Genomic DNA, 18,469 nt, shown 5'->3' on the forward strand with positions numbered 1-18,469 from the left:
ATTCTCCTTTCAGACTGCTTGGGATCACACTTCTGACTTGTGCTACAATCCAGATTCGACTCGCTGCTTCAAGTTTTGTGGCTATTCTTAACGGCAGTCTCATCAACCAGCAGGTAGGAGTGAAGATGTTCTCATCTCTCTTGTCGTCCTGCCATTGGCTCACTTTCCCGTGAGGAAGCTGTAGCAATTCCCCGGCTGCTTCCCCAGTTAAAACTACATTGTGATCCCATTGCAATGAGCACAAATGGACAAGCCTGGTTTAGGCTGTCACCTCTTGCATCTGCGTAAACACTGCAGGTGGCTATAGGAAACGACCGGGATGCTAAGTAAGTGCACTGCTGTGTTTTATATTACCCGGGCCGACCCTTTTGTCTGTCAACATGTGGTGCTCAGCAAAGAATGGTAAAAATGCAAAACGCTCCCACGAAAAACCATCAACTTAAATCTGAGATCAACAGAATTTGTGTTGGCCAATGGGATAGCAAAGTGGGCGCTATGGCAGGTGGAAAAAACTAAGATACAGATCAGCCATGATCTGACTGAATGGTGGAACAGACTTGAAGGACTGAATGGCCTCGTTCTGTCCCTATATTCCCAGATGCTGCACATGCACAATAAGAGTTAATAGACATTTATGTGTACAATGGAGCAGGAATAGATACTGGTTTTCCTCTTGATAGCCAAAGAGTTGCTAATGCCACAAAGCAAAGGTTTGTCAGAAGGTACCACAAGCACGATGATTCACTGTTTACCTCTTATTATGTAGCCACAAAATATTTAGTGAAAACGGGGATGGTAAGGGCCAGCTGTATGGTGGGAAGCTGTGCCTTCCCTCAGAGCAGGGTCATATTGAGCTGAAACAATCCTGTGACAATAGCAGCAGTAAAGGTCAATCAAAGACAGGCTAAAGCATCCGCAGTCTGGATGACCTTCTAAGCTTGTGACAAATTGCCATCAGTCGATGCCTGCTAATGACAACTGCACTCACAGTGATCAATTGTTTTATTTAAAGTGGCCGAAAGCCTGCTTACAGGTCAGCCTATTTCACCTCTGTACTTGCTCAATGTAAAAAGCTTATTTTCCTCAGTTTGCTGAGAGTACTAAATCATCAGCAAATTCTTTCTCTTCCTTGTTCTTCCCCCACCACCCCCCCTACATAACCCTCCAGGCTTCTGCAGCAGCTCAAAAATACACAGCTTTAGAGATACATACGGTGAAGCAAGGACTAATCCAGGCCTACTGATATCACAATACACATTACAGTATACAGCTTCAAACTAGTGAAAGAGTGCCAAGCACACGGATGGTTGCCCATCAATAGTCTTGTCGACACAATGATTTCTGTGATGTTTAAGTGGCATCTTTTGTCAGCCCTGTATCTCTATCGGAACCCTTCAGGATCACGGCCACGGGGATTTCCCTTTATCTGATACCTGCTTCTTCTCACCAGGAAACCACTCTCTTCCATTACTTTACGCCCACAGCCATGTACAATAATGCTCCGTCCTAGTTCATTCTGTGATTATCGAATGAGGCAAAGCACTGTGGGAAGTAACTTTAGAAAAGGCCCAGTGCACAGCCAGACCAGCCCGGGTATCCGAGTTCAACTCAGACTGCCCTGCTTTTGTCGGTTGACCACCACCTCCCTCCTTCCCTCCCTCCATCCCTCTCCACCTTTCCCATCCCCTGTGTCCGTCATATCTTCCTGTACGTTTTAGTACTTCAGTGTTAATTTGTCTGTCAAACGTCATTATGTGTATCTCTTTGACAGAGAAACTGAGCAAAGTCAAAGAGTTTGGTTTTCTGACCATTTAGTTCATAAAATTGCGACTTTATGACTTTGTACAATCCCTCCTTCCTCACCTTCTTTTAAACTGACCTACAGGTTGGTTCATGACAAAACGGAAGTGGGTTGATTGCCAATTTTCTTTTAGCAGGTGTGTCCTGGTCATGTACTCATGTAATGAAGCAAGGACGCCATTTCTAATCTCTTTAGCTGAGCATATTCACAATATTAATACTGCACCACAAGGAATCATACGATGGCAAAAGACCAGTCAAACCATTTGTGTTGTGTTCCTGCTCCACACTGACCCCAAAACTAAGCCCGATAAATATAGGACAGAGACGATTAAATCCAATCGGAAACTAGGAGACATTTCTTCACTCAGAGAGTGCTCAGAGTGTGGAGCTCGCTGTGTAGCTTAGATATTTTCAGATGAGTACATGAGAGGATTTGTTGAGGGAACGCCATGTTTGACAAAACTAATCAAATTTTTTGAGGAGGTAGCCAGGAGTGATAATGAGGGTGATGCATTTGATATGGTCTCTATGGACTTTAGCTAGGCTTTTAATAACTACCTTCATGGCAGACTGGTCAAGAAAGTAAGGGCCCATGGGATCCAAGGCAAAGTGGCACTTTAGCTACAAAATTGGCCGAGACACACGGTGGCACAGTGGTTAGCACTGCTGCCTCACAGCACCAGGGACCCGGGTTCAATTCCAGTCTTGGGTGACTATCTGTGTGGAGGTTGCACATTCACCCCGTGTCTGCGTGGATTTCCTCCGGGAGCTCAAATTTCCTCCCACAGTTCTAAGATGTGCAGGTTAGGTGGATTGGCTATTCTCAATTGTCCCTCAATGTCCAAAAGATTAGGTGGGGTTATTGGATTACATGGATAGGGAGGGGGAGTGGGCCTAGGTCGGGGTCTTTTTCAGTGGGTCAGTGTAGACTTGATTGGCTGAATGTCCTCCTTCTGCACTGTTGGAATTCTATGGTTCTACCCATTGAGTATTGATCTACTGAGGCAGGAAGCAGGGGGTGATGGTAGAGGGAGGTTTCTGTGACTGGATGTCTGTTTCCAGTGGGGTTCCACAGGCTCAGTGCTGGGGCCCTTGCAATTTGTCATGTACATTAATGATTTGGACTTAAATGTAGGGGATATTATCAAGAAGTTTGTAGATAGGGTGGCGCGGTGGCGCAGTGGTTAGCACTGCTGCCTCACAACGCCAAGGATCCAGGTTCGATCCCGCCCCCGGGTCACTGTCCATGTGGAGTTTGCACATTCTCCCCATGGCTGCGTGGGTCTCACCCCCACAACTCAAAGATGTGCTGGGTAGGTGGATTAGCCACGCTAAATTGCCCTTAATTGGAAAAGAAAAAGAAGTTTGTGAATGACTTGAAAATTTGTCGGGTGGTTAATAGTGAGGAGGGTAGCCGTAGACTGCAGGAAATATCAATGGACTGGTCAGGTGGGCAGAGCAGTGGCAAATGGGTTTAAACTTGGAAAAGTGTAAGGTCATCCATTTGGGGAGGATAACAAGGAAAAAGATTGCACTCTGAATGGTAGGACTCTGGGAAGTACTGAAGATCAGATGGACCTTGGAGTGCATCGCCACAGATCCCTGAAGGTGGCAAAGCAGGTATCTAAGGTCGTTAAGAAGGCCCATGGGACACTTGCCTTTATTTTTAAAAATAAATTTGGAGTACCCAATTCTTTTTTTTTCCAATTAAGGAGCAATTTAGTGTGGCCAATCCACCTACCCTGCACATCTTTGGGTTGTGGGAGCGCAACCCACACAAACACGGGGAGAATGTGCAAACTCCACACTGACAGTGACACAGAAACACTTGCCTTTATTAGCCGAGGCATAGAATACTGGATGGTTGAGTCAAAAACTCTCATAACATTTAAGAAGTGTTCAAATGCACTGCCACAATCTCCATGGGCCAAGGACTGGAAAGTGGGATTAGTGTGGTCAGATATTTGTTGACCAGCGTGGACACAAAGGGCTGAATGGTCTCCTGTCATGTTATAAACATGTATGAATCGATGAAAAGGAATTGAAAGATACACTGAAAGGCTGAGATGAGAGATATTGAATGGGAGGAGAATCATGTGGTGCGTAAAGACCATTACAGACAGTGGGGTCGTTTGGCCTGTTTCTGCTGTACGTTCTATGTAATTGCATGAAAACATTTCTGGTGTTGAAATTGACAATACAGACAAGTCCTTTCACTTATGAAGTTGCATTTTGCTTCTGATACAAGTACCTAATTGCTGAAAATTGATATTTTACAAGTATTATACACAGGCAAACTATCTGTATGACTTGCTTTCATAAGGTTTAACTTTGTGAAAACTGTGACACCAGTTTCAGATTTCACCCTGAAACTCAATTGCTAGTTTTGCAAATTAAAAGTCCTTGATGGCCTAATTTAAACTGCTCACAAGTTATCTATAAAGGGGGAAAACACAGAGTGGGATAGTGTGACCCTTTAGCCAAGTGATAATTGGAAGAATGTGAAAAATGAAGTGTCAGATTGGTCGATAAAGAGCAAAGGTCAAGGGGAGCTGCAGCCTGAACTCTGTATGAAATGTGCTCATTAAGACATCCAATCATAGTCTTCCTTTCCACCTATCCTATTAGTCATTAGACATCTGAGTGTTTCTGTGCTGGCCTTGTGCTGCTATTACTTCCTTCATGTAAAAAGCAAGCTGCTATCTTCAGTAAATCGCTGTTCACTCACCTGGAACATAATATGGACCCTTTTCCTCATCCAGATCTGTGTTAGCTTCCCAGGGCCTCAAACAACTGCCTTAATGTTCCTTTCAATAATAAATGCAGTTGCTTTTTGCCTCTGGTTTACTGCACACGCCCCCACATCACACCCCCCCCCCCCCCCCACACACACACACACACAAACGCTGTCACCCCCACCCCCCACACAACACAAACACTCCACCCACCACATACAGACACTTACACCCTCACGCATATTCCACCACACACACACACAGCACCACAGTCACCTACCTCTTCACATACATACACATTCCACTCCACCCCACCACACAAACACATTGTCACCTACCTCTTAAAAACACACAAACACCACACACACACCCACACACACTCCACCACATTGTCACCTACCCCTTCACATACACACACATTCCACCCGAATACCACACACACACTGTCAGCCACCCACCCCCTCACACAGACACACTGTCACCCAGCCCTCACACTGTCACCCACCCCTCACACATACACACACGCACACACACTAACTCCACCCCAATGCCACACACACACTGGCGCCCACTCACCTATCCCTCACACACACTGTCACACACACCCTCACACACAAACTAACTCCACCTCAATGCCACACACGTACTGTCTCCCACCCACCTACCCCCTCACACACACAAACACACACACATACTGTCACCAATCCCCCTCACACACACATATGCACACACTCTACCCCAACCCACCACACATACACACAAGGGGGAAGCACGGTGGTGCAGTGGTTAGCAGTGCTGCCTATGGCGCTGAGGACTCAGGTTCGATCCCGGACCTGGGTCATGGTCTGTGTGGAGTTTGCACATTCTCCCCGTGTCTGTGTGGGTCTCACCCCCACAACCCAAAGATTTGCGGGGTAGGTGGATTGGCCGGGCCAAATTGCCCCTTAATTGGAAAAAAATAATTGGATACGCTAAATTTACTTTATACTGCAATACGATACACACACTCACACTGCACATACTTTTTGTATACTCACACAGCACACACAATCACAACACACACTGCAACACTGTAAGCACACTCACACCACACACACCGTCACCCATCCCCCATCATGCACACATACACACAGACTCCACCCCAACACCACACATGCACTGTCATGCACCCCCCCCCCACACACACACACACACACTGTCACCCACACCTACACACACTGTCCACCCCACCACACAGTCACACTGTCACCCACCCCCACACACATACACTCACACACACCCCACCTCAACACCACACACACACTGTCACCCACAGATTCCACCCCACCACCACACACATACACACATTGTCACCCATACCTCCCTTACCCGCACTTACAGTCACCCACGCAACCTTTGCACGCACACAGACACCACATATACACACACAGGCACTTTCCCCACCCACACTCATTATCACCTAATCACTTACTCCACACACCCATACATATTTGTCACCAACCACACCCGAACACACACTCATCCTGAACACATTCACACTTCACACACACACTCACATTTCATACATACATACTCACACTACACACTCACACTTCATACATACATACTCACACTACACACTCACACTTCATACATACATACTCACACTACACACTCACACTTCATACACACACTGTACACAAACTCACACAGTACACACACACTGTATGCACACTGATACATTACACACAATGACACTGCATGCACACTCACAGCACACTCACACTGCACACACTACACACAGTACACACTCTCACACTGTACGCATAATCACACAGCATACACTCATATACTGCACATGCACTCACACTCACATTGTACACACACTCACACCGCACATACTGTACACAGATTGATACATCACATACTCCCATTGTATGCACATACACTGCACACACACTCATACTGTACAGACATGCATGGCGCACACACAGCACTCACATTGTACGCACACTCACACAGCACACACGCTGCATGCACACTCACACAGCACTCACAATCACACAGCCCTCACACTGCAACACTTTACGCACAATCATACCACACACACACATACTGCACTCACACTGTGCACACTCACACTACATGCACACATACTCACAGCACACACATTGGACACAGTCACTGCACACTGTGCACACACTCACACTAAACACACGTATTGTGAACACATACACGCTGCACACACATACAGTGGACACAGACTCACTCAGCACACACTCACACTGAACATACACACTATGCACACACTCACACTGCTCGCACACACTGCGCACACACATTCACATTGTACGCACACTCACAAAGCACACACTCTACACACACTGTATGTACACTCACGCAGCACATACAATCACAATGCACACACACTGTGCATACACTCACTGTATCTACACTAACACAGCACACACACGAACTGTGCATACACACATACTACACAGATACTCCACGCACACACACAGCACATACTCACATAGCATACACATACACTGAACATACACACTGTGCGCATACACACTGCACACACACTGGACACACACTCACACTACACACGCTGTGCACACTCACACTGAACAAACATGCTGTGCACACATACGCACTGCACATACACATTCACATTGTACGCACAGTCACAAAGCACACACACACTGTATGTACACTCACACAGCACATACACTTACACAGCACACACACACACTGCACACATTCACACTGCTCACACACACTGCACACACACTGGATACACACTCACATTGCACACACTGTGCACACACTCACACTGAACATACATACTGTGCACACACTCACACTGCACACACACATTCACGCTGAATGTACACTCACACAGCACCTACACTCGCACAGCACATGCACACTGTATGCACACACACAGCACACACATTCACTCTGCATGCACACAATCTACACACACATTCACACAGCACACACTCTCACACTGTGCATACTTACACCACATGTACACATACACACTGCACACACATTGGGCACACACTCACTGTACACTGTGCACACACTCACACTAAACATATACACTATGCACACATTGGTCACAGGCACACTGCACATTGCACACACACACTGAACACATATACACACTGCACACTGCACACTCACACTGCATGCACACACACTGCACAATACAGTCATACTGTGCACACTGTGTGCATACTCATAATGCACACACACTGCACACACTCACACTGTATGTGCACTCACACTGTGCACACACACTCACGCTGTGCACACACACTCTCACACACACAGTCACATTGTACACACATTTACATTGCACAAAACCTCACACTTCACAACACACACTGCACACACACCCTAACACCTTACATACACTCACACTGCCCATACACAGTTATTCACACTGTCACACATCCCCCCCCCCCCCCCCCCCCCCCCCACACACACGCACACACACACAATCACTTGTGCACTCCATACCCACATGTACAGGGCACAGAATTGCACAGCCACATGCATACCCATACACATAAAGACACACATGCACCCATCAACACAAACAAAACACATAGGGCTGGATTCTCCCGCAAAAGCACTATGGACGAGCCGTGTAGAATGGAGAACTCCATTGACCTCGGGCGGGATTCTCCGGTCACCGGGCAGACACAGTCAGAGAATCCCGCCCATGATTACACACACACACAGAAGAAACATTTCTCGGAAAAAGCAAATTTCCAATGTAGTTTCTATCTGACACGGATAGGAACTCTTTTCCCACTATTGTTATTTCTGGCAGTAACACATATTTAGTTCCTATTTGTTGATTAAATTAGTCCTGAGAAAAATAATTTCCTCAGAAATCAAGCTCTGTGGTTAAACCAACTAATGTATAACATGTGGCTAATTTGAATTGTGAATAATTACATATTTTAACGTCAAAATTAAGAGGTTAAAACATTCTTCATGACCTTTCCAATTCACTAGAATTTTCATCCAAAAACATATTATACCTGCTCTTTCCTGCTAAGGGGTCATCAACGGTTCCATCAAACAGCACTTACTCAGCAATAACCTGCTCACTGATGCTCAGTTTGGGTTCCGTCAGGATCACTCAGCTCCTGACCTCATTACTGTCTTGGTTCAAACATGGACAAAAGAGCTGAATGCTAGAGGTGAGGTGAGAGTGACTGCCCTTGACATCAATGCAGCATTTGACAGTGTGGTATCAAGGAGCCCTAGCAAAACTGGAGTCAAAGGGAATTAGAGGAAAACTCTCCGCTGGTTGGAGTCATACTTGGCACAAAGGAAGATGGTTGTGGTTGGTAGAAGTCAGTCATCTCAGTTCCAGGACATCACTCCCAGAGTTCCTCAGGGTAGTATCCTAGGCCCAACCATATCAGCTCTTTCATCAATGACTTTTCTTCCATCGTAAGGTCAGAAGTGGGGATGTTTGCTGATGACTGCACAATGTTCAGCACCATTCGCAGCTCCTCAGATACTGAAGCAGTCCACATGCAAATACAGCAGGACCTGGACAATATCCAGGCTTGGGCTGAATCATGTTTTGGCAAATAACATTTGTGCCACAAAAGTGCCAAGCAATGACCGCCTCCAAGATGGAATCTAATAATCACCCCTTTACATTCAATGACAATGCCATTGCTGAAACTTCCACAATCAACATCCAAGTAGTTACCATTGACCACAAACTGAACTAGGCCAGCCATATAAATACTGTGGCTACCAAAGCAGGCCAGAGGCTAGGAATCCTGTGGCGAGTAACTCACCTGACCCCTCCAAGGGGTCCACCATCTACAAGGCACAAGTCGGGAGTGTGATGGAATACTCTCCACTTGCCTGGATGAGTGCAGCTCTAACAACACTCAAGAAGCTCGATACCATCCAGGACAAAGCAGCCCACTTGTTGCTCCCCCTTTCACAAACATTCAAACCCTTCACCACCAACGCACAGTGGCAGCCATGTGTACCATCGACAAGATTCACTACAGGAACTCACCAAGGATCCTTAGGCAGCACCTTCCAAATCCACGACCACTACCACCTAGAAGGACAAGAACAGCAGGTACCTGGGAACCTCACCATCTGGAGGTTCCCCTCTAAGTCACTCACCATTCTGACTTGGGAATATATCGTCATTCCTTCACTGTCGTTGAGTCAAAATCCTGGAATTCTCTCCCTAACAGCACTGTGGATGTACCTAAACCTCAGGGACTACAGTGGTTCAAGAAAGCAACTCACTACCTTCTTCTCATGGACAGTTAGGGATGGGCAATAAAAGATGGCTTCAGCCAGCGCCACCCACATTCCACAAATTAAAAATATTACAATGTTCTGAAACCATCATTTGAAAATAGTCACAATCTGACCCCTTCCCTAACATTGTTTATTTGTCGAAGAATTAGCAGCTGCCGTAGAAAGTTAACTATTATATTTCTGAAATTTCAGTAGCATAAAAATAGATTTAAAAAGTGGTGACTGAAAGACATTAATCCTATCATCCAGACTAAATTTACTCAAGCGGTACATGAACAATCTACATCATCACACTTCATTAACAGGGCAGCACGGTGGCGCAGTGGTTAGCACTGCTGCCTCACGCCCCCAAGGACCTGGGTTCAATCCAAGCACCGGGTGATTCTTCATGTGGAGTTTGCACATTCTTTCTATGCCTGTGTGGGTCTCACCCCCACAACTCAAAGATGTGCAGGGTAGGTGGATTGGCCATGATAAATTGCCCCTTAATTGGGGGAAAAAAATTGGGCACATTAAAAAATGTAAAAAAGAAAAAAGACACACTTCCTTAACAGTGCACTATTTGTATACGTGTATGTTGTCTGTGACTGTGTGTATGCTGCGTGTGGCTGTGCATGTGTTTGTGTCTGAGTATGTTGCGTATGTCTCTACATGTGTGTCTATGTGGGTGTGTGTGTCAGTGCATGTCTGTATGTGCGTCTGTGTGTGCATGCCTTTGTGTGTCTGATGGGTGGAATGGTGACACAGTGGTTTGCATTGCTGCCTCACAGTTCCAAGGACCTGTGTTCAATTTCGGCCTTGGGATGTGTTTGTGGAGTTTGCACTTTCTCCCCGTTTCTGCGTGGATTTCCTCCGGGTGCTCTGGCTTCCTCCCACAGTCCAAAGATGTGCAGGTTAGGTGTATTGACAATGCTAAGTTGCCCCTTAGTGTCCAGGGTTAGGTTAGGTTGAGGTGTTATTGGGATAGGGTGAGGAAGTGGGTTTGGGTGGAGTGCTCTTTCAGAGGGTCAGTGCAGGCTCGATGGGCCAAATGGCCTCTTTCTGTAGTGATTCTGTGTGTGTGTGTCGGCGTGTGATTGTATGCGTCGGTGTGTGTCTGTATACGTGTCTGTGTGTGAGTGCCTGTATGGTGTCTGAGTGTGTGTGTCTGTATGTTTTTGTGTGTGTAGGCATGCTGTACATGTCTCAGTGCAGTCTGCATGTACTGCATCTGGTATTTAACTGATATAGGGTTACTACATTTCAGCTAAACAGTTACCACATTGTGAAGTGGTGTAAACTGTCACAAACAGGTCTGATATTGTATATTTCATTTTAATCAAAATTCATATAAAACATATGCAATTACCACCTTTGCTCCATTCATAGAACCATAGAATCTCTACAGTGGCGAAAGAGGCCCATCCAGTAAGCACTGACTCTCCGAAAGAGCATCTTACCTCGGCCCACTCCCCCACCTTATCCTGGGAACTACATCCTTGGACACTAAGTGACATTGTATCATGGCCAATCCATCGAACTGCACATCTTTGAACTGTGGGACAAAACCGGAGCACCCGGAGGAAATCCAAGCAGACACAGGGAGAACATGAAAACTCCACACAGTCACCCAAGGCCGGAATCAAACCTGGGTCCCTGGCACTGTGAGGCAGCAGTGGTAACCTCTGTGCCACTTGGCCGCTTTTCCACAACAGATAAGTGTAATAGTTTGTGTTGCACAGCCAGAAACAGCATGAAGTCACCCAATTTGATGATTTAATGTGTTATGTTACCAGGTCTCAGTAAGGATAATGTTGCAAACAATAAAAAAGGCTTGAGTATTCAACAGCTAGTCAAGGGGGAGAGCATAGTCAGCACTCATACTTAATTGTTGTGTAACAGGCTTTGCCTTTTCCAGGGTCAAGTCCTCCCTTGCTTCCCTCACTCTCCTCCACACCACACCCTGCTCCTTCCACTCCTCCCCTCCACTCTCCCTCCCCTCCACTCTCCTGCCCCTCCCCTCCACTCCCCTCCACTCTCCCTCCCATCCACTCTCCTTCCCTTCCTCTTCCCCTCCACTCCTCCCCCCTTCAATCCCCTTCCCTCTCCCTCTCCTGCACTCTCCCTCCTCTTCAATTCCATTCCCTTCCGCTCTCCCTCCCTTCCATTCTCCCTCTCCTCCACTTTTCATCCCCCACTCTCCCTCCACTCCAATCCCCCTGTACTCTAATGTCCTCCATTCTCCCTCCACTCCACTGTCTCTCCTCTTCCCTACCCTCCACTCCCTCTGCCCTCCAGCCACCCTCCCCTCCACTCCCACTCCCACTCAATTCCCACTCTTCCCCTCTCCCCCTCCCTTCCATTTTCTCTCCTCCCCATTAGACTGCCTTCCCTCTCCTTCTCATAGAGTCAGCCTATTTATAGTGCAGAAGGAGGCCATTCAGCCCATCGAGTTAGCTAAGCTTTCCTCTCCACATTCCGTCCGTTAAGAAAACAAAGATAGGACAGCACAGCAGCGCAGTGGTTAGCAGTGCTGCCTCAAGGCACCGAGGTCCAGGTTCGATCCCGGCTCAGGTTCACTGCCCGTGTGGAGTTTGTGCATTCTCCCCGTGTCTGCGTTGATTTCGCTCCCATAACCCAAAGATCTGCAGGGTAGGTGGAATTGCCACGCTAAATTGCCCCTTAATTGGAAAAAAAATGAATTCGGCACTCTAAATTTATTTTAAAAAAGAAAACAAAGATGGTTTTAAGGGAGTTATATTTGTATAGGTAAACTTTGAAATAAGGTAAAGTTTAAGTGGATTTAATTTAATGTTTCTGTGCCTGGAAGGGTAAAACCTACAGTTAGATTCATGCTGAACAAAGGTATTTGTGCGACAGCACAGTGGCGCAGTGGTTAGCACTGCTCTCTCATGGTGCCAAGGACCCGGGTTCAATCCTGGCCCCTGGTCACTGTCCATGTGGAGTTTGCACATTCTCCCTGTATCCGTGTGGGTCACACCCCCACAACCCAAAAAGATGTGCAAGGTGGGTGAATTGTCCACGCTAAATTGCTCCCTTAATTGGAAAAAAAGAATTGGATTTTTTTAATGTGTGGGGGTTGGTTAAATTCCAACTGTGTTTCTATTGTGCTTGGAGAGAGCTATGTTGTGAAGAATAAAAGGCATAAACATGTGGTTGTTGCTTAGCACTGTGGCCTTGAAAGGTAGAGAAGCTTTTAAGTTTTAGTTTTAGCTGAATTTGTAGGAAGTTGGAGACCTCAGGGAGTGCACATTTCTCACCTCTACCAGACGAAAGACTGAACAGGTTGGGAACTGCAAAGAGGCAGACTTCCTAAAGTACAAGGTACAGTCTACATAACCTGGCAAATGGGCCAGAAAGAACGTTTAAGATGACTGAAGTTAAGAGAACAGAGATCAGGGTATAGTTCGGAGGAATCCAAGGAAAAGTAAACAAAGTGTTCTGAGTTAAAGAGACAATTGCAGTAATTTGATTTAAAGAGGAACAGAAGACTTCAGAGGCAGATGAAACATGTGATGTCATTTTAATACAGTCTGAGAATCAAGAGTTAAAGCCATTGTGAGCAGTTTGCACAGCAGTCAAGACAAATAAATCCTCAAAGGGGGTGGTGTAAAATCCAGGAAGAGCTTCAGTGTTAAAAGTGGAAGGAAACTTGGGTTAAAAGAGTCAATTGTAAAACCTGGACTGGATTTCGGAATGCAAAGTGCCAAGAGAAAGCACTATTATGAGAGAAGATTTTGAAGTGCGTTTTTGGGAGTGGTGTTTAGAACTTCTCATGTGATTATAATCTGGGGGGGATTCTGATGAGAAATCACATTCACTTAGGGTGCAGAATGGAGAGTGTATTTGCCCACAGTCATCTTGTGTGCTTAAAAGGAACGTTTTGTCTTAATGAGACTACAGTAGATGAATATGTACTTCGTAATCCATGTTAATCTTTAAATCCATATGTATTTGTTAAACTAAGGGGAGATTAAAGGAGTATTGTTTTATAATCCAAGTTTACCATGCTTACTAATGTTTTTCCTTCCTGTTAAACCAAATTAGCGGTCCTGTGACTCCGTTCCTCCATGTTTTATAAAAAAATAAAGTTCATTTTTTTGGGCCAGGGTTCTATTCAGAGGTCCAGTTATACCATCAACTGGGATTGTAACACCTTCCTTCCTCTCCCACGCCTTTCCCCTTCATACTCCCTTCCCTCTGCTTCTGCCACCTCCTTCCCTCTCACTTCCCCTCCACTCTAATTGAGACTTTAAATAGGTATATAATTACCACATCGCCTTTAGATTTTATGCCTCTGGTGATCACACTTAGAAGTCCATCACGTTGTTTGTAAAGCCTTTTCAAACTGAAGAGTTATCATTTTATCTCTTACCTGGTTCACTGCTGTTATCCCCACTGTGTGACGTGTGACCCCCGCTGGAGGGTCCCGGTGTCCCCCCTGAACGTGTTGATGCTGTATCATCATGATCTCTATTCCATGTCTGAAGGAGGGAATGACACAGATCAGGGAAATTGAATGCTGACAGTAATTTCACATCACACCTTATCACAGGCACAAAGTACGGGCAGAAAATGTCTCCAATTCCTGGGTTAGGACATCAACGTGGCCTTTAAGCATGGAGCATTGTAAACATCATTCTGTCTCTGTGAAGCTCCTGGTATCAGGTTGGTATCCGGCTTCTGCAGTGAATACCGCTTCACCACACCAAAGGAATCATGGACTTCCTAGCAGTTGGTTACAAGGAGACCGGCACTGAATTAAATCTCTTATTTATCTTCTCAAGGAATTATAATAATGTTAAACAGGGGCGGTTGACAGAGGGGACGTAGATCAAATAGAAAATAACCGCTATCCCTTGAATAAGACATGTTTTCCGTAATAGAATATTACTTTTTACCTATTCATGTTAAGGCTTTTCATCACATGTACCATTTACACTCTCACTCACCCACTCCATGTGCCTTTGATTACTTTAATCATATATAACAATTCACCAAGCTTCCGAATATGTCTAGGTTCTTTAACACGTCTTCATTTTCTCGGATTACACCTCTGCGAAGCACCTCGGCGTGTTTTTCCATGCTAAAGGCACTACGCAATTCACCTTGCTGTTGTTGTGTTGCATGCTCAAATATGTATCTTCCACCCTACCCCCCCCCCCCCCCCCCCCCCCCCCCACTGCCACATGCAAAACTCAAACTTCATCCTTTGTGTAATCTGATCACTGGGGACCGACCCCTGCACTAACTTGTTCAGCACCGCAGAAGTGGAATAGTATCACCATGGTTCCCTTTTGAGGTGAAGGTGAGGAATCTTTTTCTCCTGGAGTGGGTTGTTAGTCTGTGGAATCCTCTCCCACAGAATTCAGAGGAGGCTGGGTCACCGAATTTATTCGAGACTGAGTTCGATAGATCTTTGAGTGACAGGAGAGTTGGGGTTGTGGCGGACAGACAGGGAGCTGGAGTTGAGACCACAACCAGTTCAGCCATGATCGAATTGAATAGCAGAGCAGGATCAAGCGGCTGAATGGCCTCCTCCTGATCCTAAGCCCTACCTTCCTCAACATTTACTGTGCAACAATTTCACATAACGCAAAAACGTGCACTTTCTAAGTATTAGAAATGACTAACAAAGAACATTCACATGACTGATGTGCATTTTCAAACTAATTGTGTACTTAATCAGCAAAATCATTGATCGATATGAACATAGAACATAGAACAGTACAGCACAGAACAGGCCCTTCGACCTCAATGTTGTGCCGAGCCATGATCACCCTACTCAACGTATCCACCCTATACCCGTAAACCAACAACCCCCCCCTTAACCTTACTTTTTATTAGGACACTACGGGCAATTTAACATGGCCAATCCACCTAACCCGCACATCTTTGGACTGTGGGAGGAAACCGGAGCACCCGGCGGAAACCCACGCACACAGGGGGAGGACGTGCAGACTCCACACAGACAGTGACCCAGCCGGGAATCGAACCTGGGACCCTGGAGCTGTGAAGCATTTATGCTAACCACCATGCTACCCTGCTGCCCCTAAATTCAAGAGGCAACTTTTTATTCATTAATTTCATCGGGTGTGAGCGTTGCTGCCAAGGTCAACATTTATCGTCCATCTCTAAATAACTGAGCAACCGTTTAGGCTGTTTCAGAGGGCAGCTTAGAGTCAACAGCGATGCTATTGATCTGTAGTCATAGGTAAGCCAGACTGGGTAAGGACAGCAGATTTCCTTCCTTAAAGGAACAGGTTAGATTTTTATGACAATCCGATCAATTCATGGTCATGATTACTGACACAAGCTCTTTATTCCATTTCCCAGTCAACATATTGGGATTTGAACTTGTGTGCCGAGACCATTATTCATATCTCTGGATTACTACTCCACTAAACGTAGTTCAAACAACTCAGATGGAACGGTCAGGATACAAATAAGATGATTTAAAAACAATTGTATGGATCAGCAAATTAACAGATTGGTCTTTTTATTTTATTAATTCCTCCTCCCACCCCTGCCCCCACCCCCTCCTTGGATTCACTCGAATCAAATTATAATCCAAGTAGAGTTCTATTACACACATTCACCAGTGCTAACATTGCACTGGCAGCTGGGAGATGTGCAGGGGTAGTGTTAGTGCACTTGATCACCAGTTTTCCTGTGGGGAAGTGGCTTGTCATCATTTGCGACAACTCCCATATGCGCTGGTTGAGATTAGGTACTGACTTGGAGCAGGCTATTATTTTTCTCTTAACCCCACCTACCCAGGAAAAATAATAAAGCACACTTTTCCTAAGTAGCAGATTACTTATTTGCCCAGAAGGCAACAGTTGATCTTTTAGCTTTTTCAATAATTGATGCTAACAGTCGTCAACTAATTACATCTACAAGTTGATGTTTTACACAGTAGCATGCAGTGAAATTGTGAGGCCTTTAACATTTGAGCAGATATGTATGTAGTCCAACCACTATGACAGTAATGTTTAACCCATTAACTAGTCCAGTGATTTACTGCAAGTGGTTTTGGTCCTGTGGGTACTTTATGCTGGAGTGCTGTTTAAATGACATTCAAAGCTACATATAGGTTAATAGTATTCAGAGTGAATTTGTTCAATTTATATACTTAAATGGTGATAGAGTGCCACGGATTGCAGATGTGTGGTTGTCCTACCACCAGTGGCAGCTTCTACTGTGAAACTGGGAATTTGGAATCGAATGTGTTGTTGGGCACTTGGGCAGTTGTATCTCTACCAGGCTGAAAATACGCAGGGTCTAACAATAACTAAAGGAACCAAGGGGCGAACTCTAAACAGATGCTGCAGTCCTCCATTTGAATGACCCTTTTCCTGAAGCCACTATTTAAATATCAACTTTTTCTTTTGTGTGAAGTGACTGAGAACTGATTTTAAACTTGCCCTCCAATTTGGAAAGAAACTAGTCTTATTGACCATAGTAACTCATGTGTTGCCTTCCCCATGGGCTGGAGCAGGTCTGTCAGAAACCTGCCAGGAACCTACAGCTGGTCCCTGGGTGAGGAGCCACTGTGGTTCCCTCGCCTGACCTATACACCAGCAAGAGGACCTGGAGCCTGCATTATTTCTTCCCTTAGCTCCCTGTGGACACAGTTGGAGCAGAACGATTCCTCTGCATCTCACAGTGAAACTCTAGTCCTGTATGTCCTGGGATTACATCTGTCCTCACCACAATGGCTTCCAGGTCACCCTATCCTCCTTCCCCCACTCAAACACTTAGCTGAGTGTGAGGTACAGTTCTGAGATGCTTGTCTGCCTCGGGTCAGTCTGTCCTCCTGACCAGGCTCAGGTTGAAGATTAGAATCCCTACAGTGCAGAAAGAGGCCATTCAGTCCATTGAGTCTGCATCAACTCTCTGAAAGAGCACCCTACCTAGGCCCACTCCCCCGTCCTATCCCTGTAACCTTGCGCATCCACCTAACCTGCACATCTCTGGATTGTGGGAGGAAGCCGCAGCACCTGGCGGAAACCCACGGACACACGGGGAGAACGGGCAAACTCCACACAGTCACCCAAAGTTCGAACTGAACCCGGGTCCCTGGCGCTGCGAGGCAGCAGTGCTAGCCACTGTGCCTCTGTGCCGCCCCAATGCTTAATGTTTCTCGAAAGGTGAAGCCAGCCGTAAGTTAAAATCTCCCAGACTCACAGTGCAGAATTCTGGACAGTTTCTGCCCAGAGATAAAATCCAACCGTTAAAGTCTGTGCATCTCAGTTAGAACTCACAGCAGTCTGAACAAACAACTGTTCGCTGTGCAGCCTAAAGGTTTATGTGGCTTCATGTATAAACCTTTGTTGGTTTTTGCACATTGTGAAACCAGCAATCTGGCTGAAAAGATCCATCATGTTTCACACAAATTAAACATCAAGAAAAGATGCGGCAGATTACCACATAAAGCTTCTGTCCGTGTTGACAAGCTGATTGGATATGATTCTTCTGGCCAACCATTGGATCAAAGGATTCATTAAAGCTTTTTTGCATATCATCGATTTTATGGATTAATGATTCCAGGGCTGAGGGGGTTAAATTACGACGGCAGGTTTGCATCAAATAACCTTGTATTTCCTCGAGTATAAAAGAAT

The 18,469-nt window shown here is 45.7% G+C and overlaps 1 protein-coding gene across 4 annotated transcripts in view; it reads right to left on the reverse strand.

Moving 5' to 3' along the window:
* LOC119971580 (homeobox protein Meis1) overlaps window positions 1-18,469 on the reverse strand; it is a 239,591-nt gene that overhangs the window by 190,519 nt on the left and 30,603 nt on the right. For all 4 annotated transcript variants that reach the window (XM_038807358.1, XM_038807350.1, XM_038807375.1 and 1 more), the window contains exon 7: window positions 14,221-14,329. In XM_038807358.1, coding sequence (XP_038663286.1) covers window positions 14,221-14,329 — 109 coding nt within the window. The remainder of the gene's footprint in view (window positions 1-14,220; window positions 14,330-18,469) is intronic.

The sequence above is a fragment of the Scyliorhinus canicula genome, chromosome 1, assembly GCF_902713615.1.
Source record: "Scyliorhinus canicula chromosome 1, sScyCan1.1, whole genome shotgun sequence".
Taxonomy (NCBI): Eukaryota; Metazoa; Chordata; class Chondrichthyes; order Carcharhiniformes; family Scyliorhinidae; genus Scyliorhinus; species Scyliorhinus canicula.